At 46.0% G+C, this 26,103-nt stretch overlaps 1 protein-coding gene across 3 annotated transcripts in view; it reads right to left on the reverse strand.

Moving 5' to 3' along the window:
- LOC137426487 (solute carrier family 35 member F3-like) overlaps positions 1 to 25,257 on the reverse strand; it is a 32,614-nt gene extending 7,357 nt beyond the window's left edge. Inside the window, exons 1-5 of one of the 3 annotated variants that reach the window (XM_068115061.2) lie at positions 25,101 to 25,257; positions 18,196 to 18,529; positions 12,444 to 12,663; positions 12,092 to 12,217; positions 8,581 to 8,773 (exon numbers count right to left, since the gene is read on the reverse strand). In XM_068115061.2, coding sequence (XP_067971162.1) covers positions 8,581 to 8,773; positions 12,092 to 12,217; positions 12,444 to 12,663; positions 18,196 to 18,529; positions 25,101 to 25,176 — 949 coding nt within the window. In that variant the 5' untranslated portion in view covers positions 25,177 to 25,257. Of the gene's footprint in view, positions 1 to 8,580; positions 8,774 to 12,091; positions 12,218 to 12,443; positions 12,664 to 18,195; positions 18,530 to 21,843; positions 21,902 to 25,100 lie in introns of those variants that run through there. The other 2 variants (XM_068115062.2, XM_068115063.2) reach the window with 2 other exon arrangements.
- Between the last annotated feature and the right edge of the window lie 846 nt (positions 25,258 to 26,103).

A 26,103-nucleotide genomic window follows, 5' to 3' on the forward strand; every position in this document is an offset into this window, starting at 1 on the left:
TCAATGGGATTCAAGTCTGGGCTTTGGCTGGGCCACTCAAGGATTTTCAGGTTCTTGTTCTGAAGGTATTCCAGTGTTGCTTTGGCTGTATACTTGGGGTCATTGTCCTGTTGGAATGTAAATCTTCACCGCAGTCTAAGGTCTTTTGCACTCTGAATCAGGTTCTCCTCAAGGATTTGACTGTATTTGGCCACATTCATTATTCCCTCTATCCTTACAAGTCTCCCAGTCCCTGCCACTGAAAAGCATCCCCATAGCATGATGTTGCCACCACCATACTTCATGGTAGGGATAGTGTTAGAGAAGTGATTTGCTGTGCTCGGTTTCCGTCAGATGTAACGCTTTGCATTCAGGACAAAGATTTCAATTTTTCTCTCATCAGACCACAGACTCCTTACCGAAAGACACCGAAGGTGGATGGAGGTTATGTTTTAATCCCTGTGTGTCTGTCTGCTTGTCTATCTGATTTGTCTGTTTGTTTATCTGTGAACAAGATATCTCAAAAATTTGTGGACGGATTCGGACGAAATTTGGCAGAGATGTAGCGTATGTGACAAGGACGAAATTATTAGAATTTGGTGAAGATCGGGATCCGGATCCGGCTAGTAGAATTTTCAAAGTGATTCTTCACCATTGAGTGATAGGGCCAAAAACGATATATAGCAGGATATTTCAAAATGTTATGGACGGATTTGCACGAAACTTGGTGGATAGGTTGTGTGTGAAAAGACCTAAACGATTGGATTTTGGTGGAGATTTGAATATGGATTTGGATATGAAAATTATTTAATTTTTTTAAGTTATTCTTCACCATTGAGAGATAAGGTGAAAAGTGATATATAACATGATATTTAAAAAAGTTGTGGACGAGTTATGACTAAACTTGTGGGACCAGTTGGTTAGGTGACAAGAAAAAGCCGATTGGATTTTTCGTTCAGGTCCGAATCCAGATCTGACCTGTCAGTGAATACAAAACAAACTGTTCAGCCTGGCGAAGGTATGCGCTCTCCCGAGTGCTGTTCTAGTTTGGCTCATGCTCTGAGTCTTTCACATGCCTTTTTGCATTTGCCTTTTTCTCAAGATTGGCTTCTGTCTGGCCACTCTCCCATAAAGCCTATATTTGTGCTGCAGAGATTGTTGTCCTGGCAGGTTCTCCCATCTCAGCCAAGGAACTCTGTAGTTCTGTCAGAGTGGTAATCAGATTATTGGTCACCTCCCTGACTAAGGGCCTTCTTGCCTGGTTGCTGAGTTTGTTGGATCGCTAGCTCTCGGAAGGGTCTGTATAGTTTCATTTTCTTTCCATTACCTAGTGATGGAGCTCACTGTTCTCTTGGGAACTTTCGACACTCTAGAAATTGATTTATACCCTTCCCCAGATCTATGCCTCCTCACAATTCTCTCTCGGAGTGCTACGGACAGTTCCTTGGAGTTCATTGTAGAGTTTCTGCTCTGACATTCATTGTCAACTGTGGGACCTCATATAAAAAGGTGTGTTTCTTTCTAAAATCTAAATCATGTCCAATCATTTGAATTGGCCACAGGTGGACTCCGCTCAAGTTGTGGAGACATCTCAAGGATGATCAAAGGACATTGGATGCACCTGAGCTCAATTGGTAGTGTCATAGCACAGGGGTTGAATACGTATTGACTGAAGACATTTCAGCTCTTCATTTTTAATTATTTTGTAAAAATTAAATAAAGAAAAATTCCACTTTGACATTATGGGGTATTATGTGTCGATCAATGACACAAAAAATCTCAATTTAATCCATTTTAAATTCAGGCTGCAACAACAAAATGTGAAAAATGTCAAGAGGTAAGAATACTTTTTGAAGGCACTGTATGAATGAATATGAATGAATGAATGATCGTTTTAAGGCCATTTTCCCCGCTAGAGCGGGGGTTAGCCTTGCGGGCCCCATGACAATCATGGTTCCCTGTATGAGGCAATGTTTTTATGGCCGGATGGCCTTCCTGACGCCAACCCAGTGCGCATGCGCAAGATTGGAGGTCAAGTTTTTTGAAGCTGTCCATGCGCTCACGCTTTCGAAGTTAAGTAATTGTTCACAATTGTGTTTTTGTCGAAACTGTATCTCTCTTTCGGTGTGTGTACCTATAGTGTGTCTTTAGTAAGATTCTCGGTGTTAATTTCTCATACATGTATACAAAATCGTCGGTTAATTCGTGTCGCGTATTCCGAGGCCTAGTAGGCTACCATGTCCGACCTTGAGGCTTTGTTTTTCTCTCAGCGGTTCGTCGATTGCGCTGCAATTACTTTCGTTCTCTGTTTTTTGTCCCAGTCTTTCACCCCATACTTCCTTGTTTAAAATCTCAACTCAAAAAAATATATATATATATATATTTCCTTCTCTGTTCTTATTCATTCATTCGTTGTTCTTATTTGTTCGTTCGTTCTTCGATCACGTTGTTCGTGATCACGTGATCACATTTAAAATGTTTAAACTTTCCCCTGAAGTAATGTATTCTGTTGTATATTATAACACCTTTTTCTTCTTCTTCGATAAAAGGATGCTTTCGACTTGCTCACCAGATCTATTCATTCCAAAAAAAAATTCCATCTCTTACAGTTCCTTTTTTCTCCATTCCCAAAACTCCCCTGCACTCCACCCCTCCTTCAGCGTCCTCAAACGTATTTTTGACTCTAAGGTCTCAAGAAACTCATTTTGCAATAAATGTTCGTTTCCCATTAATCGTACCCTTTTCAAAATCCAATCTCACCCCTCCCCTCCAAATCTTCCCCGTCACCCCTTCCTTCCAAAACTTCCCCATCACCCCTCCCCTCCAAAACTTCCCCATCACCCCTCCCCTCCAAATCTAACCCCTTGCCCCTCCCCTCCAAATCTTCCCCATCACCCATTTCTTTCAAATATTCCCCCTTGCCCCTCCCCTCCAAATCTTCCCCATCACCCATCCCTTTCAAATCTTCCCCCTTGCCCCTCCCTTCCAAATCTTCCCCATCACCCATCCCTTTCAAATCTTCCCCCTTGCCCCTCCCATCCAAATCTTCCCCATCACCCCTTCCCTCCAAAACTTCCCCATCACCCCTCCCCTCCAAAACTTTCCCATCACCCCTCCCCTCCAAATCTACCCCCTTGCCCCTCCCCTCCAAATCTTCCCCAACACCCATCTCTTTCAAATATTTCCCCTTGCCCCTCCCCTCCAAATCTTCCCCATCACCCATCCCTTTCAAATCTTCCCCCTTACCCCTCCCCTCCAAATCTTCCCCATCACCCCTTCCATCCAAAACTTCCCCATCACCCCTCCAAAACTTCCCCATCACCCCTCCCCTCCAAATCTACCCCCTTGCCCCTCCCCTCCAAATCTTCCCCAATCACCCATCTCTTTCAAATATTCCCCCTTGCCCCTCCCCTCCAAATCTTCCCCATCACCCATCCCTTTCAAATCTTCCCCATCACCCCTTCCCTCCAAAACTTCCCCATCACCCCTCCCCTCCAAATCTTCCCCCTTGCCCCTCCCCTCCAAATCTTCCCCATCACCAATCCCTTTCAAATCTCCCCCCTTACCCCTTCCCTCCTAAGCTCCCCCCACACCCCTCCCCTCCGAGACTCTCCCTCGCTTCTCCCCTCCGAGACTCCCCTCTCACCCCTCCTCCTCAAAGCATCCTCCCCGCTTCTTCCCCCTTCCAACTTTCACCTTCATCTCCCCCAACCTTCTGCCTCACTATTCCCCCTCCTCAAATAACACCTCACTGTGCCTCACCCAATCACCATCAAACCTTTTGTCCGCCCCATTCTTCCCTTTCTCCAAGCTATTCTGAAATCTCTGACACACCTTCAACAGCTCTCCCTACCTCTTCCTCCTCTTCCACATCTTACCCTACCCCTCCCCCCCCCCCCCCCTGTTCTGTATCCGATGCTCCCCCTTCCTCTTCATTAACGGTATGGACCTCAAACATCCGGGGCCTTCGCTCAAACTTGACTGATTTCTCCATACAGGTTGCTTCTGACAAACCAGATGTGATCTGCTTAACAGAAACTTTCCTCCTTCATGATGTCTCTGATTCCTTGGTATCTCTCCCAGGTTACTCCCTCCTCCGGTATGATAGACCTGAGCCTCATCCTGGAGGTGGGGTTGCTATTTTTATTAAAAACTATCTTCCTCACTCGCCCTGCACTGCCCTCTCTCCACCTCACCCCCAGGAATACCTTTGGCTACGGCTTCCGCTTCGCTCCCACCTTCTGTTCATATGTGTGTAGTACCGTCCACCAAACAGAGATGACTACATCTACATCTCGCTGTCTGATAATATGGACCAACTTCTATGTACCCATCCCAACTCTCTCTTCCTCATATGTGGTGATTTCAATTGTCACCATGCCAGTTGGCTGGGTGTGGGTACCTCTCTCACCAGCCATGGCTCCTCAGCAAAGGACTTCTGCGACTCACTGGGACTGACACAATCTGTCAATTTCCCGAACCGGATCTCAGTCAACGGAGCATCTTCTCTTCTGGACCTGGTTTTGACTAACTTCCCTGAAAATGTCTGCTGCTCTTCTTCTGCTCCAATCGGCTCATCTGATCATGTGCTTGTTAAAGTGGACATCTCTCTGACTATTCTCAGAGAGCCTCCTCAGCGTCGACGAGTCTGGCATTTCACTCAGGCCAACTGGCACAGTCTTCAAGCAGCCATCAATCATCTGGACTGGTCTCCCATCTCTACCGCCTCTGACATCAACTCATCCTGGGAATTCTTCCAAAGTAAATTGCTCTCTCTCTCATGCACAGATTTATCCCATCTCGTCCTCATTTGTCATACCCTTCCTCCCGTCCATGGTACACGGAATCTTGTGGAGGCTGTTGCCCAGAAACAACTTGCTTTCGTCTCCTAGAAAGCAAATCCAACGGAAGGAAATCTCATTTCCTTTCACAAAGCCCGAAACAAGTGTGTGTCCACCCTCAGGAGAGCCAGGAAACAATATGTCTCCGTTCTCAAGAACGAACTCTATCTTTCTCCCTCTTCCAAATCCTGGTGGCGTCTGGTCAAATCTGTTTCTGGTGTTTGTTCCCCCTCCATCCCCTCCCTCACCTCAAACGGCTACACGGCTGACTCCGCACGTGAAAAAGCTGAATGCCTCAACTCTGTGTTTGCCTCTAAATCTTGTGTCCCAAACCCATCCCTCTCTGTACCCACCGTACCCAGTCATACCCAGCTGCTCCTGGACTCTGTGTCCTTTCCTCCTGACAAGGTGGAAAAGTTTCTGTCAACCCTCGACTCTGATTCTGCACCTGGACCTGACGGCATCAGCCCACGGGTGCTAAAATCCTGTTCTTCCGCTCTTTCACTCCCTCTCTCTGTTCTCTTCACCCTCTCTTTTGCTCAAGGTCATCTGCCATCTGCTTGGAAATCAGCCAACATCACCGCTTTGCACAAAAAAGGTGCAAAAACAGATCCTAGCAACTACAGACCAATCAGCCTTCTCCCAATTATCAGCAAAGTCATGGAATCCATCATTGCTTCAGATATGAAATCTTTACTCTTCTCCAATGGCTTGATCTCTGATCATCAATTTGGTTTCAGACCTGGTCACTCTACTCTGGACATGCTGCTTCTGTTTTCTCAAAAATGGATGGAGGTCCTCAATGCCAAACAGGAAATTAGAGCTGTCTCCCTTGACATATCACGTGCCTTCGATACGGTCTGGCACCCCGCTCTGCTCACCAAACTCTCCTCCTTTGGTATCCATGGAAATCTCCACGCATGGCTGGCGGACTTCCTCTCTAGTCATAGTCAACATGTGGCCCTGAATGGGTTTCTCTCATCTCCTCTTCCTGTTCAGGCTGGAGTTCCCCAAGGCAGTGTTGTGGGCCCTGTGCTTTTTCTGGTCTTCATCAATGATCTCTCTGACTCTCTTGAAAATCCTCTCTATCTCTTTGCTGATGACTCTACTCTCTGTCGCTCCATTCCTCATCGCTCAGATCGGCAGTCTGCAGCCTCCTCACTCTCTGCAGACCTGGACAAAATCACAGACTGGGCAAACAAGTGGGACATGTCTTTCAATCCTGACAAATCTCACACTCTTACAATGTCTCTCCGAAAAGACCGACTGGACAACCCTCACATCCACTTTCTGAATAATCCTCTCCAAGAAGTTCTGTCACTCAAGCTTTTGGGTCTCACTATCTGCCATGATCTTTCCTGGGAAAACCACATTTCAAATCTGGCCTCCAAAGCCAGTCGCCGACTGGGCATCCTCCGTCGTGCGAAGTCCTTCCTTGGCACACCTGAGCTCCTCACCACATACAAGGCTTTCATCCGCAGCTCAATGGAATACTGCTCTCCCCTCTGGGCTGGTGCTCCTGCCTCACACCTAGCCTGTCTTCACGCTGTTGAAACCAAAGCGTTCAGAATCATTGGAATCTCCCGCGATGAAGCTAACTCCAAGGGCCTCTCACTCACTCACCACAGGCAGGATGGTGGTCTTTCCGTCTTCTACCGACTTCTCTCTGGCCTTGCCCCCCCAGCTCTCTCTGGGCTCTGTCCCCCAAATATTCCTACAGGTCGCACACGATCTGCCTGCAACCCTCTTATGGTTAAACTGCCAAAATCAAGAATCTCTGCTCACCTTCACTCCTCTTTTCTCCTGCCTCTGGAACAAACTCCCTCACTCTCTTCAATCCCACTCCGCCCTCCAGGTCTTTAAAACAGCTGTTCACCACCATCTCTTATCTTCCCCCATCCAAAACCTTGATCTTTTCTACCCCTGCTAATTTCACCCCAAATCCACCTTTTTGAAATACCAACTTCTGTCCTGGAAGTCCTTGGTGTCCTTGTGTTTTATACTTCTCCCACCCGCCCCCCCCCCCCGCCTTCCCACGCCTCCTCCCCCCCACACATCTCCCTGCTCTCAAATGTTGTGTTTGTGTGCTTGCCCTTCTCTCCCCATCATGTCTTCCGCTCCCTCTTTTTATATATTTTGTTTGTCTGGTTGATTTGTTTGTGAAACAAATGTTAGCTCTTTCACGAGCCTCGATTCAGTATACAAAAAAAACCCCCCAAAAAACCCCCTTGGTCACACTTTTACGATGCGCAGGGATACGGTGTACCTATTCTAGATCGGGGTACACACCGTGATCATTCATCCCATCAAGCTGGTACTCAATTTGCCGACCTCGGAAGGATGACAGGCTGAGTCAATGACCCTGGCGTTAATTCAGCGATCGACCGGGATTCGAACCCAGGATCCTCGGATCCCAAGCCGGCACCCTAATCGCTAAGCCAACACCAGGCACTGTATGTACGTACATATGTATGTATTATTTAATAAAAAATGGCTTGGCTGATATCCATTCATTTTTTTGTATGCAAGCTCTTGGTGCATGTAAACTCGTCATTGGCACAATTAAAATTGGCCTTTTACCCCTTGCGGTTTGGGGAGATGACCCATCCAAAAGGCAGAGTAATGTATGCTCATTATGCCAGCCAAAGCTGTGTAGCCTGGGTTCAAATCCCGACCCAGCTCTAAACCGTCATCCCGGTGTTTCCCAGGAAAGTCATGAATGCGTGTGCCGTCCCTTGGATGGATGTTAAACTTGTAGTCTAGTGATGGATGTTAAACTACATGCTAATACAGTAGTATACTATTTTAAAATTGTATGCTAATGAGGACACAAAAACTTTCACTTGACTCTTCACCTATTTGTAATCATACTGTATATACAACTTGAGAAGCGACTTTGTTTGTTTGTTTTGCTTCTATGCACTCCTGAACCGCTCCTGAACATTTTCCTCTTTTTCTACATGGTGCAAGGTACATACATGCCAAATTTCATGCTTGTATCATCATTTGAAAGATTGGTCAAATACCTGTGACTTATCTTCTACACTAACAGGGCTTTCTATAAATGAAGCCCACATAGCTGTTCCCAATGTGGCACTTAAGAAATAAAACAAGAAATAGTGAAGCAAACAGGCCTTTGTGGGTTGGATGCACTAATCTCAATTTCCCGTGTGTACCCAGATTTAGAATAGGTACACCGTATCCCTGCACATCGTAAGAGGCGACTAAGGGTTGTGGAGCACATCTGGATTTGACCAGATGACGAGATTTGACCGTCAGGAAGGGCATCCGGCCATAAAAACATTGCCTCAAACAGGGAATCATGATCGTCATGGGGCCCGCAAGGCTAACCCTCGCTTCAGCGGGGAAAAATAGCCTTAAAAGGATCATTCATTCATTCATGCACTAATCTCAATGGATTATCCTTCCAACACTCAACTCCCCTTCTTTCCCCACCTTTCCACCCTATTATCTTCTTCGATTTCTTTTTACGTGAGTGGCTTCGTCACCGAGTGCATTAGGACTTGTTGCGTTGCCCTCACTACTCCGACTTTGATTCCCATGCCTGCGTAGCTGCGCAAGGAGTGGCAAACTACCAAGCGTATTCCTGGTCTTGAAACCGTTTCACCAGAACCGACACTCTGTGGCAGACTGCGGTGACGTGAAATTTGCATTTATTTTGGTAGATAATTTTTTGAAGTTATAAGCAGCAAAAATCTGCTACCTGACAAAAGTCTAGCATTCGTTCTCTCTTTCTCACCAACAAGAAGAGCAGCTGTTCCGATCAGCCGAGCCCAGAGCATGAGAGAAGGTGGCGGCCAACGTTCAGCTCCTCCCAGACACACGGCCACCGCGATGGCAGCCCCAACCACTAGGCCCAGCCCACCAAGCAACGATAAGAAGAGTGCTATCTCACCAAAACGAGCACCACCTAGAAGCAGACGGAAAAGTACCTGCCGCACATGTCACATGTAAGGGTGAAAGTCAGTGACCCAGCAAGGTCATGTCCATGAGTCAACGATCCAAATCTACAAGCTAGCATTCCTTATTCAAACAAACAAACAAGAAACAACAAACTGATTATGTCAGACAACATTCACTGAAATCAACAATAATAATAATAAAATGGAAACTTATTTATTTCATCAGGTCACTTATTTTGCTGAGCATAAGACAAACAGCATAACAAAGGATGTGCAGCATGAGGAAATGCCAACCTACATGTGATATTTCACTGAAAAAAAAAAATCTACAAAAGTAAAAATAGCATAAATATGGTTTTACCACAAAAAGAAATTTGTATACAAGATCGAGGCTCATGGAAGAGCTAACATTAAACACAAAAAACATAAACACACACATAAAACATTTAATAAAGGGAGCGGGAGACAAGATGGGGAGAGAGAGGGAAGCACACAAGCACAACAACAGAAGAGAACAGGGACGCCGGTAGATCTGTGGAAGGGAGAGGGCTTGGGGAGGAGGGAAAGGGTACACGGTATGAAGTAAATTAACACTACTATGAATTTCAGGAATGAAGTCGGAGATTGAAAGAGGTGGATTTGGGGTGTTTTAACGGAGGCAGAAAAGATCAAGGTTTTTGGATGGGGGAAGATAAGAGATGGTGGTGAACAGCTGTTTTGAAGACCTTTTGGGTGAGGAGAGGGATTGAAGGGAGTTTGTTCCAGAGGCAGGAGAAAAGGGGAATGAAAGAGTGAAGGTGAGCAGAGAGCCTAGATTTTGGCAGTTTCACCAGAAGAGGGTTGCTGGCAGATCTTGTGCGTCCTGAAGGAATATTTGGGGGACAGAGCACAGACAGAGCAGGGGGAGCAAGGCCGGAGAGGAGTCAGTAGAAGACAGAAAATATCATTTTTTAAAAATATATAATTTTCACTGAAAATCAATAGTGATAGTTGTAATGAAATTGTGTCTAAGTTTGAACCCAGTTTTTATGCGGCTTCTGTCCGCTGCGCGACAGTTATAAGAACTCAGACAGACAGCGCTACGATCATTCCTGTGACATTTATCGTGTGTATTGTTGTGCATACTTAGATGGTGCGTATTACTCCTTCGTCCCAGGCCTGCTTGTGCTAGTTGCAAATCCATTACTGATTCCTATGAATGCTGAATATTGATATGTTGCTTATTGGTTTTCTTACAGGTATTGCTAGAGATCGATTCAGAATTAAACTCACAAATCTGAGACAATGTTGTAACTCTGGTTTTTAAAACAATATTTGCCCTAATTATGAACATTAATGTGGAATATTCTACACTCAGATGAAAATTCCACAACCCTTTAGTCTACATAATAATATGCTTGTCCGTCCGTGTGTAACACTCCTTTCCACCCATTGGTTGGCTTGACTGCACCCACAAATGAAACTTGAAAAATCATACGGGCACAATTTTTGTGCTATGTGAAACCAAATACCTCTTCAGGGTTGTCATATTCACAATTGCCATACCCTCCCTATGGGTTTTCCCTACAGTGTAAAACGACCAAAGTGACTGTTAGGATATTCAAATATCGAAAGGTCGGAGCCGATAGGCATCACGGGCCTTGTGTAGGCCATGGTAAGTATAGGCCTCAGAATTCAGTCCTTATACTTCAGGCCTCTGGTGTCAGCCCATGATCCAGTGCAAATGGAATCTGTCTGAGCTATATAACCACGATGTGCTGTATAATATATGCACATAGGCAGTGGGCCTGTTTTTGCTTAAAACCCAGGTTAGGTTTTATTTTCAGGAGCGACCGAGGCAGCGGCCTGTTGCCTATACACTGCCCAAATAACTATGAGGCATTCTCCTGAGCAAAGACGTTTACCACAGAGGTTCTGCAGGCCCTTTCTATTATTTTCAACTATTTTATCTTCAGCAACTCGACCAAGAACCATAAATGCCATGTCTTTATAAATGTCTTAGGGTTCCGTCCCGGACTCCCGGTGTTCTGGGAATCCCACGAGATTGTGAAAGAAAATATCCCATTATTATTTACTTTTGACAACGTGCATACACTGTATATTAATCAAGAAGAGGACAATTGGTTGAGGGTGGTCAGTCAAATGATGCTCATGGTCACTTGAGCGTTGCAATTCCATGGGGTTTCCGCATATCTCGTGGAATTGTGGGTTGGGCAGGTGACCATGATGGGCCATGACATGTAGGAGCCATGCTTGCTATTGCTGCTTTGATCATGGATTCTGTGTAGTCAGTGATAGCATGATAGGGGAGGGTAAATAGTCAAAATATTCCGCTGCACAAGATAAAATGTTTATGTTGTTTTGATGAGATAATGGAAAAACATTTTCCCTTTTACTTCTATGAGCAGGAAGAGGGGAAAGGGGGGGTAATGGATGAATATTGCAGATTTTATCAATTTGGTGTATGTTGACCTTTTGACCTCAAAAACAATTGGCAGTTGAATTCAGTCACATGATATGCAAATCCTCTTTAATATTCAAGTCCATTGGATGAAAATTGACGATTTTAGAAATTAGGCCTATGTTGACCTTTTGACCTTTAGGCTTCAACAAAACAATTAGTGGTTGAATTCAGTGACCTGATATGCAAATCTTGTTCAAATCTCAAGTCAATCGGATGAAAATTGAGGATTTTAGAAATTGCACCTAAGTTGTTGACCTTTGGCCTATGTTGACGTTTTGACCTTTTGAACTCAAAATCAATAGGCAATTACTTTTGACCAACCCTACAATTTGTTAATGTTTTGTGAAGATCGGCTTAAACTTGTGACTTGTAGGCGATTGACATACAGACAGACAGACAAACAGATAGGCACAGGAAGACGTAGTACAGAGCACGATATTTGCGAAATCCCCAAAACAAATTTGACCTTAAAATTAATTGGTGGTTGAATTAAAAGACCAAATATACAAATCCTCTTCAAATTTCAAGTCAATTGGATGAAAATTGACCATTTTAGAAATGTCACTCAAGTTGTTAACCTTTGACCTAGTTTGACCTTTTGGAATATGTTGACCTCAAAAATAATTGGTGGTTGAATTTATTGACCAAATATTCAATGTGATTGAATTCAATGCTTGATTTTCACAAGTAACAAACAGACAGGGGTGAAAATATAACCTCCATCCACCTTTGGTGGCACAGGTGTAAAAATGGAAATCGTTAACTTCATTCATTCACCTTGCCTGTATACTCTGCTGGTCCAAACCAAAGGAGGGAGGGAGTGAGGGAGTGAATGCAAGTAGTACAGGATGAAAAGTGAGGAAATTAAGGGGAAGGAAAGAAACCTTGTAGAACGCTGATACGGAGGCCGAGCCAACGGCGAGTGCCGTTCCAACGATGGAGTCATTGTGCAAACCATCTCCATAGGCCATCATTACGATCCCCGAGATGGCTAGGACGACGGCAATAATCTAGAAGCAATTGGGAATCACCAGAATCATTATTGGGTTATTAATAAGGCACAGTATCAGGAATGTGTTCACAAAATAAAAACAGAATGGAAGAAGAGGGTGAATTATCTTAAGTTGATCAACATCAACGCATTCTTTGAGCTGAAACTTTCCAGCATGGTGACGTGCCTCGTTCTGCTATAAAAAGGAAAGGCTGGGGTTAGAAAATGAAGAGGTACGTGCTTACCCGTATTCCCATGAAACGGTCCCGAAGCAGCACCCAGGAGAGGAGGAACACAAAGGCCTTGTTGCAGCAAAAGAGCGCTGCAGCATCGGGTATGGCAAGACGATGCAGGGCCAGCAGGTAGAGATATGCAGTGAGTGTCCACAGGAGTGTTAGGGGAGCTACACAGCGCAGCACAGACCCAGCAGCTAATCCGCGCTCCCCGAACAGCAGAGAGCCCTCTCTAGAGCACGACCATTGGGAAATGAAAGCGTTAGTCAGGTTCACTATGTTTTTTCGTTCAAAATCATGGTAGATTAGCAAACCTATACATTTTTGGAAACGTTATTACATGGAAAATCTGAAAATCAATGTTTACATTTGCCAATTCCGACCAATTCGATTCGACCAATTCGATTCGACCAATTCGATTCGACCAATTCGACCATTCGACCAATCGCTTCGATCGACCATTCGACCATTCGACCAATTCGATCGATTCGATTCGATTCGATTCATCGAATTCGATTCGATCGACCATTCGACCAATTCGATTTGCCAATCAATTTGACCGAATTAATTTGCCGAATTAATGCCAGGGGGGTTGACTCAGCCTGTCATCCTTCCGAGGTCGGCTAATTGAGTACCAGTTCACTGGTAATTCCCTGTTTGTCGTTGAAGGCGGCAAAAAGGGTTGGCGTCAGGAAGGGCATCCGGCCGTAAAACATTGCTTCAAAAAGGGGACCAAAAAACAACAACTACCACGGTCCCCGAAAAGGCCAACCCCCGCTTTGCGGGGAAAAATGGCCTCTAAACGGTGGTTAATCAATTTGACCGACCTTTGCTTGTGTGGAACGGACTGTGAAAACGATGCGGACTATATTGTCGGATACGACACACAGGACAGTGATGACGAACTCTAAATGGCATATTCTGTAATCGTGTATGTTTGATGCCATTGACTGCCTGTGTATATTTTGTCATTGACTGCCTGTGTAGATGTGAAGTTATACTGACTGCATGTGTACATATGATTTTGCTGACTGCCTGTGTATGTTTGGTGATATGAATTATTGTGACACATTTTGATGTTATTAACTGCCTGTACAAAATGATAACATGTATTTGATTATGCAACTTATCGCGAATATAAAGACGGTATTTTGCAATTCAAAACCTTTGATTCGTGTCTTAGCATTCCCCATAGCACTAATTTGATACTTTCATTGGATTCCTTGTCCCTGAAAATATAGGTTTAGTATATTTTAAAAAGTTTTTAGGGTAATTAGAGGCAGAAATAGAACAAAATATGTATTTTACAGTGGCCATTTTGAAAATCCAAAATGGCCGCCATACAGGTATCTCTCCAAATGTAAACATTGATTTTTAGTTTCCTTATGCTATAACCTTTCCAAAAATGTATAGGTTTGCTAATCTACCATGATTTTGAACGAAATATAAGTTATTGACATAGTGAACCTGACTACGTGTTGTGAGGAAAAATAGACACAGAAAACTAGAAAGTCTGACTGTACCATCACAGAATTAGAGCAAATTTTTATAGAATACATTAAATTGTTATATATTGTTGCGAATATGGAATTTGGCCTCCATATCCGCTTGTAAATATTCCCCTATTTCCCCAATACTCCCCAACTATCCCCAATCCCCCATTCCCTAGTCCCATTGTCTGTAAACAACAATCAGTAGAGCCGACCTTCCCCTTTTTCCCCCATTAAATGTCGTGCCCAGGTCCACCGCATCACACGTAGACAACTTTCGGACATCTTGCTAGTTATTCTTAGTCTATGTCAGTTAAGGACTCGTTTCCATTAATTCTGACTCTTCGTTGCACCAGAATGTGATTATATGGCACCAGTAGTGAGTTTAGGACCTTTCCCATACCTCCTTCCATCTTCTTCCCCAAACAACAACAACAACAACTACAACTACAACTACAACAACAATTACAACAACAACGACGCTGCGCGGGGGAGTGTGCGTCATCACACCGGCTCGGTTAGCCGCCATTGACAATGCGCTCCGGACCATGCGCTCCACGGGGTTACCACGAAGGGGCTCCTTGTCAGTCCCCCGTCAAGGGCGGAGCCGGTAACCCCCCCCGCACGCACCCAATGAGAAGCGACGTGCCGATTCCATCTGGGGCGGAGCTAACGAGCCGAGGGCGTGTCACTCCCCGCCGGATATACGAAGCGACTCACCGGATGTGAGGTCAGATGCGCCCCCAGCTTGAGACGACAAGACGCCACCTCGAGCGCTGTGAAACCTCCCGCATCTCTGGACCGGACCGGGTCGATTCTGCCCTGAGCCCAGGTGCACCTGGAGCCATCGATCCTGCCTTTCCTAGCCATCAATCCCCGTGTGAGTCAGCCCTTTTGTCCCGTTTATCTGTCGTCTGTTGGGGTTAATATAAGATTGTGTCTAAGTGCCTATCTTCCTTTGCTGTCCCTCTTGTAGTTGTAATCTAACCTTCCGTAACAATATAACCTCCTCCGGAGGTCTTGAGAACTGAACCCTGGTGTCGTGTCATTTGAATCCCAGCTGTGTGTCTTTTCCTTCATTGACCTAGCGTAGCGCGATTAGTCAATGTTCGGGTATAATCGGGTAACTTGTGCAGACGTGGTCATACCAAAACCGCTCGGTAAACTAACATCTAAGCCACGTCTGTAACAATATGTAAAAGTCGATTTTAATCACGTGTTTACGAATCAAGATGGGTCACATGATATTCTGCAGCCTTAAGTAATCTGAATACGAAAAACATGGTCTGTCCGTCCGTCCGTGAAGCCATGAAACCGTGTGACCAACTGACCATATGCCTATTAATTACGCACCGTTTGAACATCAGTTGCACCCTGACTACACGTATGTCTATTAATTACGGACTATCAGAATGTACTTTTTAAACCTTTCGACCATTTAGACTGCTGTGGCCCCCTAAAGACCTCTGAGACCCTTAAGACTCTCAAAACCCTAAAGGCCCTTTATGACCTAGAAGACCTCTTAAGCCCCTTAAGACCTCAAATACTCTTAAGACCCCTGAGACTCTAATACCACAAAAGACCCCGAATACCCTTAAAACTCTTGAGACCCAAAAGACCCTGAACACACTTTCGAGTTTAGACCCTTAATATTCCTCAGATTCTTTAGGTGCCAAAGACCCATAAAACACACTATAAGTCCTCAAAGACCCTTGAATACATCGACGACCCTTGGGACTGTTTAAGCCCCAAACACCTGTAAGACCCAAAAGACCATTTAGACCCCAAAACCCTTAAGACCAGAAGACCCTTGAGACCCCCTAAGACCATTAGGACCCCAAAGACCCAGCCTCCGAATAACCTGAAGACACTTTAGACCCTTAATACCCCGAAGACCCTTTAAGACTTCAAAGACACTTATGACCCTTAAGACCCAAAATACCTTTAAGACCCTTTAGACCCCAAAGATCCATAAAACCCCAAAGGACCTTTAGACCCCTACGACCATCAATGCCCTTTAATACCTCAAAGACTCGTAATACACCTTAGACCCATAAAACCACAAAGACCAATAAGAGCCCAAAGACACTTAAGACACTTAAAACCCTGAAAACACATAAGACCTCAAAGACACTTTAGACATCTTTAGATCCCTTCACCGTTTAAACTTTTTAAAGCCTTTAGACCCCGAGAATCTTTAGACCTTTACACCCCTTATACCCTTCAGACCTTAAACTTACACCAGAGGTACCGGTACCATTTCAGTCCGAGGCGAATGTGATTTCAAATTCTGGCTCGTGTACAAACAGTTTGGGAATCACTGCCTTACACCCTTCAGACATGCTAGACAGCTTGGACCCTTGACCATTTAGACCTTTAGACAACTTGGACCTTTTAAAACCCTTTTTACATGCTTGAGAGATTAGACATTTTCGACCCCTTAGACACCAACTACTATTGGAACATACTCTTTAGACCAGTGTTTCTCAAACAGTGGGTCATGACCCCCAATGGTACTTGAATAAACACAGTATTTTCCCCAGTAAAGTGGGTGTTTATTTATTTAACCCTTTGAGGGATAATGGGGTCGCAGCGACCAAATTCCAGGTCGGGTGGGTCGTCTGGCAAATCTGGCTGAGAAACACCGCTTCAGACCTTTAGACCATCTTGAATCTCTTAAGCATGCACCACGCAAACATCTATAGTCTTCTTGCAAAACATAGACAGTACTTTTTCAGCAAATACTAGACAAACTCGACCCATCCAAGTGGTGGGTACTCTGCTAGTATAATTATAAAGAGAAGCTGTGTTAACCCTTGAAGACCCCGATGCCGGATCGGGTGTGGCATCATCGAAAGGGTCGAATCCCCCGATGTGGCATCAGGTATGGCATAATCAAAAAGATTCTGCTCATCATAGTGCAAACTAAGGTTTGAGGTCCTTCGGATGACTCCAATGCAGTATTTAGTCTTCCGTTGTGATGAAATGCATTCGCTTCATAATGTTGGTGAGCAGAATGAGCCACGCAATTTCACAAAAGCATTGCAGTAGGAAGAAGAAGAAAATGGTCGATTTATCTGCCATGTTACCCTGGTGTTGGGCTAGCGGCTAGGGTGCCGACTTAGGATCCTAGGATCCTAAGCCGGCACCCTAGCCGCTAGCCCAACACCAGGGTACGTGTATGATATACAATAAGTATGTACATGTGACGCTCTTTCCAAGAGTCTCCCTATAAACTCTGGTGTCCCCCGAGGACTCGTCACCTGCTATATTCCTACTTTTCATCAATGACCTTCTGTCTGCCACATCCAACCCTATCCACTCCTTTTCTGATGACTGCACAATGTATTCATTACCTGTTACAAATTGCAGGTATTCTCCTCCCAATCACTTGCTACTGACCCCTTCATCACTCCAAACTCACTCAATGCTAAATTTGAATCCATCTTTGAGTGGGGGCTCCGATAACTTGGTATTTTTCAAACAAGCAAATACGGTCCCCTCTCATCTCCAGTAAGACCACCGCCCATGTTACTCCTCTCCACGTCTGGCAAACAACGTAATAAATCCTCGGCCATCGGCATGTTGATGTTTCATTTTTTCTTTATTGAAAGACTCATATCGCATGGCTCGAAAGACTTCCAGGAAGAGTGGCTTTGTTTTTAGAACCAGGAAGTATTTAAAAAAAAATCTAGTCAGCTCGTTACTCGTCACAAAGCCCAAATTAGGTCCATAATGCAATATTGCTCTCACCTCTGGGGCAGTGCTCCTCCTGTCCTCATTATTTACCGCATCCAGGCCAAAGCCTTCAGATTGATTGAGAACATCTTGCTTACCAACAACCTTCAGCCTCTGGCTCATCGTCGAGCAATTTAATCACCATGCTTGTTTTATCACTACTACCGTGGTTGCTGGTCAGCAGGATTTGGAAATCATCATCACTTCTACAATGGTTCACTGTAGACAAATTCACGTTACATAACATAATGTAAAAGCCTATACACCTCACTCATATTGTCACCTTGCATACTTGGAGAACGCAGCGACATGCAGCCTCTTTCACTTCCCATACAGTTAGTTAAGATTTTGAAATGATCCACCAACTCTTTTGGTCACGAATTAGCAGATTTCTACTTTAAAATTTTTCTTTTTTCACTTCTTCGGTTGTAGGGGTTCACCAACGTCACTACGGGCCTGTTCCTGTGGCTGCAATGAGCCATTCAAAAATCTCGCTTTGCATTGCTTTGAATAAATGAAACGTCATCCATACTCACCGATAGTGCTGGATAAGCCCAGGCCACTGGCTTCCTCGACTCACAGCAACCGCGCCTGCTGCACCATGATACAGTGGAAACACCAGCAAATTTGCCGAGGTGGCAAGCCATGCCGTGAGGAAGGCCGGCGGAGCCTTGATGTCCGACCCGGGCGACCGTCCAAGCTCACTGACCCCCAGCCAAGAAGCTGAGACTCCTGGTAAAAGCACGAATGCCCAGAGGGTGCGGTGCCAAGACGTGGCACAGCTCACATTGGATTCTAACTCATCGCCCTTCGACGAGAGGTTGCCATTGTTGTCGGTTTCACGACTCTCACCAACAAACATTCCAGGATCTGCAATACAAAGGTGGGTTGCAAACTTGCAACATTCATATCGTTCCAAGAGAAGGACAAGTATTTACTCGTCACCATTAAATTGCACACCGACCAATTGTTATTGCCTTCCAGAATGTTTAAAATTCAGTAAAATTACACTTCAAGTCAAGCAAACATGCCCCAGTTGACCGATTATGCGAGCATGCTAGACCGATATCCCAGAGGTATTAGGCCAGCAGTATTAAGGATTTGCTCGACCGACATCCCAGAGGTATTAGGCCAGCAGTATTAAGGATTTGCTCGACCGACATCCCAGAGGTATTAGGCCAGCAGTATTAAGGATTTGCTCGACCGACATCCCAGAGATTGCGCGTTCGGCCAGCAGTATTAACGATTTGCCAGACCGACATCTCAGAGATATTAGGCCAGCAGTATTAAGGATTTGCTAGACCGACATCCCAGAGGTATTAGGCCAGCAGTATTAAGGATTTGCTCGACCGACATCCCAGAGGTATTAGGCCAGCAGTATTAAGGATTTGCTCGACCGACATCCCAGAGATTGCGCGTTCGGCCAGCAGTATTAAGGATTTGCGAGACCGACATCCCAGAGGTATTAGGCCAGCAGTATTAAGGATTTGCTAGACCGACATCCCAGAGGTATTAGGCCAGCAGTATTAAGGATTTGCGAGACCGACATCCCAGAGGTATTAGGCCAGCAGTATTAAGGATTTGCTAGACCGACATCCCAGAGATTGCGCGTTCGGCCAGCAGTATTAAGGATTTGCTAGACCAACATCCCAGAGGTTCCGCGTTAGCCCAGCAGTATTAAGGATTTGCTAGACCGACATCCCAGAGGTTCCGTGTTAGCCCAGCAGTATTAAGGATTTGCTAGACCGACATCCCAGAGATTGCGCATTAGGCCAGCAGTATTAAGGATTTGCTAGACCAACATCCCAGAGGTTGTGCGTTAGGCTAGTAATATTCAGGATTTGCTAGACCAACATCCCAGAGATTGCACGTTTGGCCAGAAGTATTAAGGATTTGCTAGACCGACATCCCAATGGTTGCACGTTAGGCCAGCAGTATTAAGGATTTGCTAGACAGACATCCCAGAGGTATTAGGCCAGCAGTATTAAGGATTTGCTAGACCGACATCCCAGAGATTGCGCGTTCGGCCAGCAGTATTAAGGATTTGCCAGACCAACATCCCAGAGGTTCCGCATTAGCCCAGCAGTATTAAGGATTTGCTAGACCGACATCCCAGAGGTTCCGTGTTAGCCCAGCAGTATTAAGGATTTGCTAGACCGACATCCCAGAGATTGCGCGTTAGGCCAGCAGTATTAAGGATTTACTAGACCAACATCCCAGAGGTTGTGCGTTAGGCTAGTAATATTCAGGATTTGCTAGACCAACATCCCAGAGATTGCACGTTTGGCCAGAAGTATTAAGGATTTGCTAGACCGACATCCCAATGGTTGCACGTTAGGGCAGCAGTATTAAGGATTTGCTAGACAGACATCCCAGAGGTATTAGGCCAGCAGTATAAAGGATTTGCGAGACCAACATCCCAGAGATTGCACGTTAGGCCAGCAGTATTAAGGATTTGCTAGACCGACATCCCAAAGGTTGCGCGTTAGGCTGCTAGTATTCAGGATTTGCTAGACCGACATCCCAATGGTTGCACGTTAGGCCAGCAGTATTAAGGATTTGCTAGACCGACATCCCAAAGGTTGCGCGTTAGGCTGCTAGTATTCAGGATTTGCTAGACGGACATCCTAGAGATTGCGTGTTAGGCCAGCAGTATTAAGGATTTGCTAGATCGACATCCCAGAGGTATTAGGCCAGCAGTATTAAGGATTTGCGAGACCAACATCCCAGAGGTTGCGCATTAGGCCAGTAGTATTCAGGATTGTCCAGACCGACATCGCAGAGATTGCAGGTTAGGCCAGCAGTATTAAGAATTTGCTAGACCGACATCCCAAAGGTTGCACATTAGGCCAGCAGTATTAAAGATTTGCTCGACCGACATCCCAGAGGTTGCGCGGTAGGCCAGCAGTATTAAGGATTTGCTAGACCAACATCCCAGAGGTTGCGCATTATGCCAGCAGTATTCAGGATTTGCTAGACCGACATCCCAGAGGTTGCACCTTAGGCCAGCATTATTAAGGAATTGCTAGACCGACATCCCAGAGTTTGCGCTTTAGACCAGCTGTATTCAGAATTTGCTAGACCGACATCCCGGAGGTTGCGCGTTAGACCAGCAGCATTAAGGTTTTTCTCGACCGATGTCCCAGAAGTTGTGCATTAGGCCAGCAGTATTCAGGATTTGCTAGACCGACATCCCAGAGGTTGTGCATTAGGCCAGCAGTATCAAGGAATTGCAAGACCAACATCCCAGAGGTTGCATGTTAGGCCAGCAGTATTAAGGATTTGCGAGAACGACATCCCAGAGGTTGCGCGTTAGGCCAGCAGTATTAAGGATGCTAGACCGACATGCAGAGGTTGCACATTAGGCCAGCAGTATTCAGGATTTGCTAGACCGACATCCCAGAGGTTGTGCGTTAGGCCAGCAGTATTCAGGATTTGCTAGGCCGACATCCCAGAGGTTGCGCGTTAGTCCAGGAGTATTAAGGATTTGCAAAACCGACATCCCAGAAGTTGCGTGTTAGGCCAGCAGTATTCAGGATTTGCTAGACCGACATCCCAGAGGTTGTGCGTTAGGCCAGCAGTATTAAGGATTTGCTACACCGACATCCCAAACGTTGTGCGTTAGGCCAGCAGTATTCAGGATTTGCTAGGCCGACATCCCAGAGGTTGCACCTTAGGCCAGCAGTATTCAGGATTTGCTAGGCCGACATCCCAGAGGTTGCACCTTAGGCCAGGAGTATTAAGGATTTGCGAGACCGACGTCCCAGAGGTTGCACCTTAGGCCAGGAGTATTAAGGATTTGCAAGACCGACGTCCCAGAGGTTGCGCGTTAGTCCAGCAGTGTTAAGGATTTGCTAGACCAACATCTCAGAGGTTGCGCGTTAGGCCAGCAGTATTAATGATTTGTATTCTCAATTTCTGAAAATAGCTTATCACATGGGAATGATCATGCTCTTATCACATCCTCAGTATAAACCTGGCTCATTAATGACCTTGGGGAAAGGAGTATAATTTGCCTCCTCTATCCGATCTATTCTGCATGGAATTGCAGTCCACACATTGCGGTTGACCTCTCAGTACCAGGCAGGTAGAAAAGCAACATTTCAAAACAGCACTCGCGTCCACTCGTAATAACTTATCTTCGATAGAAATTCCAGTCTAAGTTGGTGCACAGTGCTGCAGACCTGCCATGTTTGTGTGGTCACTGCCAGACGTGACGATGTAAGCAGAACGACGATGTATTCAGCACTGAAAGTGTAGCACGCGAAGACAGGCACAATGATTTATGTGGACAGTGAAATGAAGGAATTTGAAGCTTAGACGTTAAGGGTATACTGCTAAAATCGTTTCTGGCTCTATTGTTACCACAGGGAATTTGGCTTCAATTAATATTTAAAATCAATCCTGCCAACACATTTAACAATATTACGTTAAGAGAATCTCATTTTATTTGCCCGTCAGTTAGAAGCAACACGGTAAGACAATCTCCACGATTTACTTGCACCAACTCTAAATAACCAAATAGACCAACACTAAGCTCTGCGACTATCGGGGAGCCTCTTCGGGTTGAACCCCCCCAACGCAAGTCGGGTGCCAAATCTTCCTCAAGACCTGCCCTTTCCTCTCGTCTCTGTCTCTCTTTAACTCTGTAGTGGCCCTGACTTCGTGATGGTGGGGGTGGGTGGAGGGAGGGGGGAATTGATTCCTGGGACATAGATCGGCTGTCTCTTTGCAGTGGGCTTGTTCGAGAGAACTGTCCTGGGCAATACAACAACAACAACAACAACAACAAACAACAGCTCTACAATTAACTCAACAGAGCAATAGCTCCACAACCATTTCCATAATGGACTGAGGGGCACGAGCTCGACAATGGACTGGGAGGTGCCAACTCCATAATGGACTGAGGGGCACCAGCTCGACAATGGACTGAGAGGCGCCAACTCAATAATGGACTGAGGCGTGCCAACTACATAATGGACTGAGGGGCACCAACTCAATAATGGACTGAAGGACACCAACTCCATAATGGACTGAGGCGTGCCAACTATATAATGGACTGAAGGGCACCAACTCAATAATGGACTGAGGGACACCAATTCAATAATGGACTGAGGAGCACCAACTCAATAATGAATTGAGGGGCACCAACTGCATAATGGACTGAGGGGCACCAACTGCATAATGGACTGAGGGGAACAAACTTCATAATGGACTGAGGAGCACCAACTCCATAATGGACTGAGGGGCACCAACTCCATAATGGACTGAGGGGCACCAACTCCATAATGGACTGAGGGGCACCAACTCCATAATGGACTGAGGGGCACCAACTCCATAATGGACTGAGGGGCACCAACTCCATAATGGACTGAGGGGCACCAACTCCATAATGGACTGAGGGGCACCAACTCCATAATGGACTGAGGGGCACCAACTCCATAATGGACTGAGGGGCACCAACTCCATAATGGACTGAGGGGCACCAACTCCATAATGGACTGAGGGGCACCAACTCCATAATGGACTGAGGGGCACCAACTCCATAATGGACTGAGGGGCACCAACTCCATAATGGACTGAGGGGCACCAACTCCATAATGGACTGAGGGGCACCAACTCCATAATGGACTGAGGGGCACCAACTCCATAATGGACTGAGGGGCACCAACTCCATAATGGACTGAGGAGCACCAACTCCATAATGGACTGAGGGGCACCAGCTCCATAATGGACTGAGGGGCACCAGCTCCATAATGGACTGAGGAGCACCAGCTCCATAATGGACTGAGGAGCACCAGCTCCATAATGGACTGAGGGGCACCAGCTCTATAATGGACTGAGGGGCACCAGCTCTATAATGGACTGAGGGGCACCAGCTCTATAATGGACTGAGGGGCACCAACTCCATCATGCACTGAGTGGCACCAACTCCACACAATGGACTGAGGGGCACCAGCTCGACAATGGACTGATGTGCACCAGCTAGATAATTACCTGAGGAGCACCAGCTTGACAATGAACTGAGGGGCACAAGCTCAACAATGGACTGATAGGCACCAACTCCACAATCAACTGATATGTACCAACTCCACAATGGACTGAGGGGAAACCAACTCCACAACAGAATTGGGGCACCAACTCCACAACGGAAATAGGGGCACAAACTACACTAGGGACTGAGGGGAATCAACTCCACAACTGAAGTAGGGGCACCAATTCCACAATGGAAGTAGTGGCACCAACTCCACAATGGAAGTAGTGGCACCAACTCCACAACGGAATTAGGGGCACCAACTCCTCCAACTCTGCAATGGACTGACGGCCGACAACTCCAAAATGGACCAACGGGCACCAACTCGACAATGGACTGAGGGGAACCAACTCCACCACTGAATTGGGGCATCAACTCCACAATGGAAATAGAGGCATCAACTACACGAGGAACTGAGGGAAATCAACTCCACAACAGAAGTAGGGGCACCAACTCCACAACAGAATTTGGGGCACCAAATCCACAATGGAATAAAGGGCACCAACTCCACAATGGAATTATGGGCACCAACTCCTACAACTCTGCAATGAACCGATGGCCTACAACTTCACAATAGACAGATGGCCTACAACTCCACAGTTGACCGATGGCCAACAACCCCATAATGGACCGACGGCCTACAACTCCATAATGGACCGAGTCCTACAACTCCAAAATGGCATGGCCAAAATGGACCTACGACTCCACAATGGACCTACGACTCCACAATGGACCTACGACTCCACAATGGACCTACGACTCCACAATGGACCTACGACTCCACAATGGACCTACGACTCCACAATGGACCTACGACTCCACAATGGACCTACGACTCCACAATGGACCTACGACTCCACAATGGACCTACGACTCCACAATGGACCTACGACTCCACAATGGACCTACGATTCCACAATGGACCTACGACTTCACAATGGAACTGCATCTCCAAAAGGGACCGATTTCCTACAACTCCACAATGGACCTTCAACTCCGGCCACAATTAACCTACAATTCCAAAATGGACCTACAATTCCAAAATGGACCGACAACTCCACAATGGATAAATAGGTATTTCAGAGTTCCTCCGGATTATTCACCCCAAGCTTGATCCAAATCCCCACCACTGCTTATACAGCCAGGTGAATGAATATCTTGTTCACCAAACAATAATCCTTGTCCAGACATTGTCGGGTGCTGTGCGATCCGCTGGGAATGGTCAAACAATCAGGCATAATCCATAATCAGGCATCGCTCCCACAGCACCAAAGTACAGTAACAACAACAACAACAACAAACATCCGACCCAAGCTTCGGCTCATAGAGCGGCAACACAACTAAATTCGACCTGCGACCGTGGACCTTTGCACGGTAAGGTCCCCGCGTGCTCCGCCGCTCCCTCACCATCCGCGCGGGTGAGCGACAGTACGGGAGTGCTGCAGGCGCTGAGTGGCGCCACTCGGGCACTGTGCTTTTTCATGTCACGCCGTGCTGTGCCGTCCGTCTCTCAAAGCGCCAGATCACGCGGTCCAAGCGCAGCGCCGCAAGACCTCCATGCTCCACCTCTTGCTGCGCTCCTCCCAGGGTATCCCAATCCCGCCCTCAACACGCGCCCAGTCGCATGCACCACGAAACTCCTCCCCCTCCGCTTCGTGCTACGTTTGAGGCATATATATATATTACGTACGCGCGGGAGGGGTTGGGCGTTGAATGTCGATCTGGAGAGGCGGAGGGAATGACTTGGATGGGCAGGGAATTAATTAGAGCTAGAGTCGTAGCTTGTTGGTGAGGACTGAGGGCACTGGACTGTTATCCCAAGGGGTTGTGGGTTCAAATCCAAATTCCAGCTCCAGGCAACACTGTCAAGGATTTGTCTTGTGAGCTGTAGTAAGTCAAATTGTTTTCAGAACTATTCCGTCGCTACTATATTGTCGATTTTAAAAAACTCCAGCCAGCTGGGCCATTAATGACCTTCAGGGTGAGATCATCTGTGTTCCGTAAGCAAGCGGCTTGCTATCGCTTGCCAAGCCAGTCGTTCCGTATAAGTCGCTCCGTAAACAGAACGAGTGATTAAGAGAGGTGCTTCGTTACGTCAGCAAAAATGGCCGCCGAAGTCGGATTCGGAATGATACAACAACCAATGAAATGATTAGAAGCATTTCCCATGTTATGTATACTGTATTCATAATTATCTATATTACAAAAACCCATTCATGTCTGTGTGTTTGTCTGTGTGTGTCTGTCTGCATGTATGTATAGCTGTCTGTGTGTGGCTTTCTGTGTGTCTGTCTGTATATGTGTCTGCTGTGTGTGTGTGTCTGTCTATGTGTGCGCCTGTGTCTATCTATGTTTCTGTGTCTGTATGTCTGTCTATGTGTGTTTGTCTGTTTGTGTTTGTCTGTGTGTG

This window comes from Myxine glutinosa, chromosome 5, assembly GCF_964187855.1.
Source record: "Myxine glutinosa chromosome 5, kmMyxGlut1.1, whole genome shotgun sequence".
In the NCBI taxonomy this organism is placed as follows: domain Eukaryota; kingdom Metazoa; phylum Chordata; class Myxini; order Myxiniformes; family Myxinidae; genus Myxine; species Myxine glutinosa.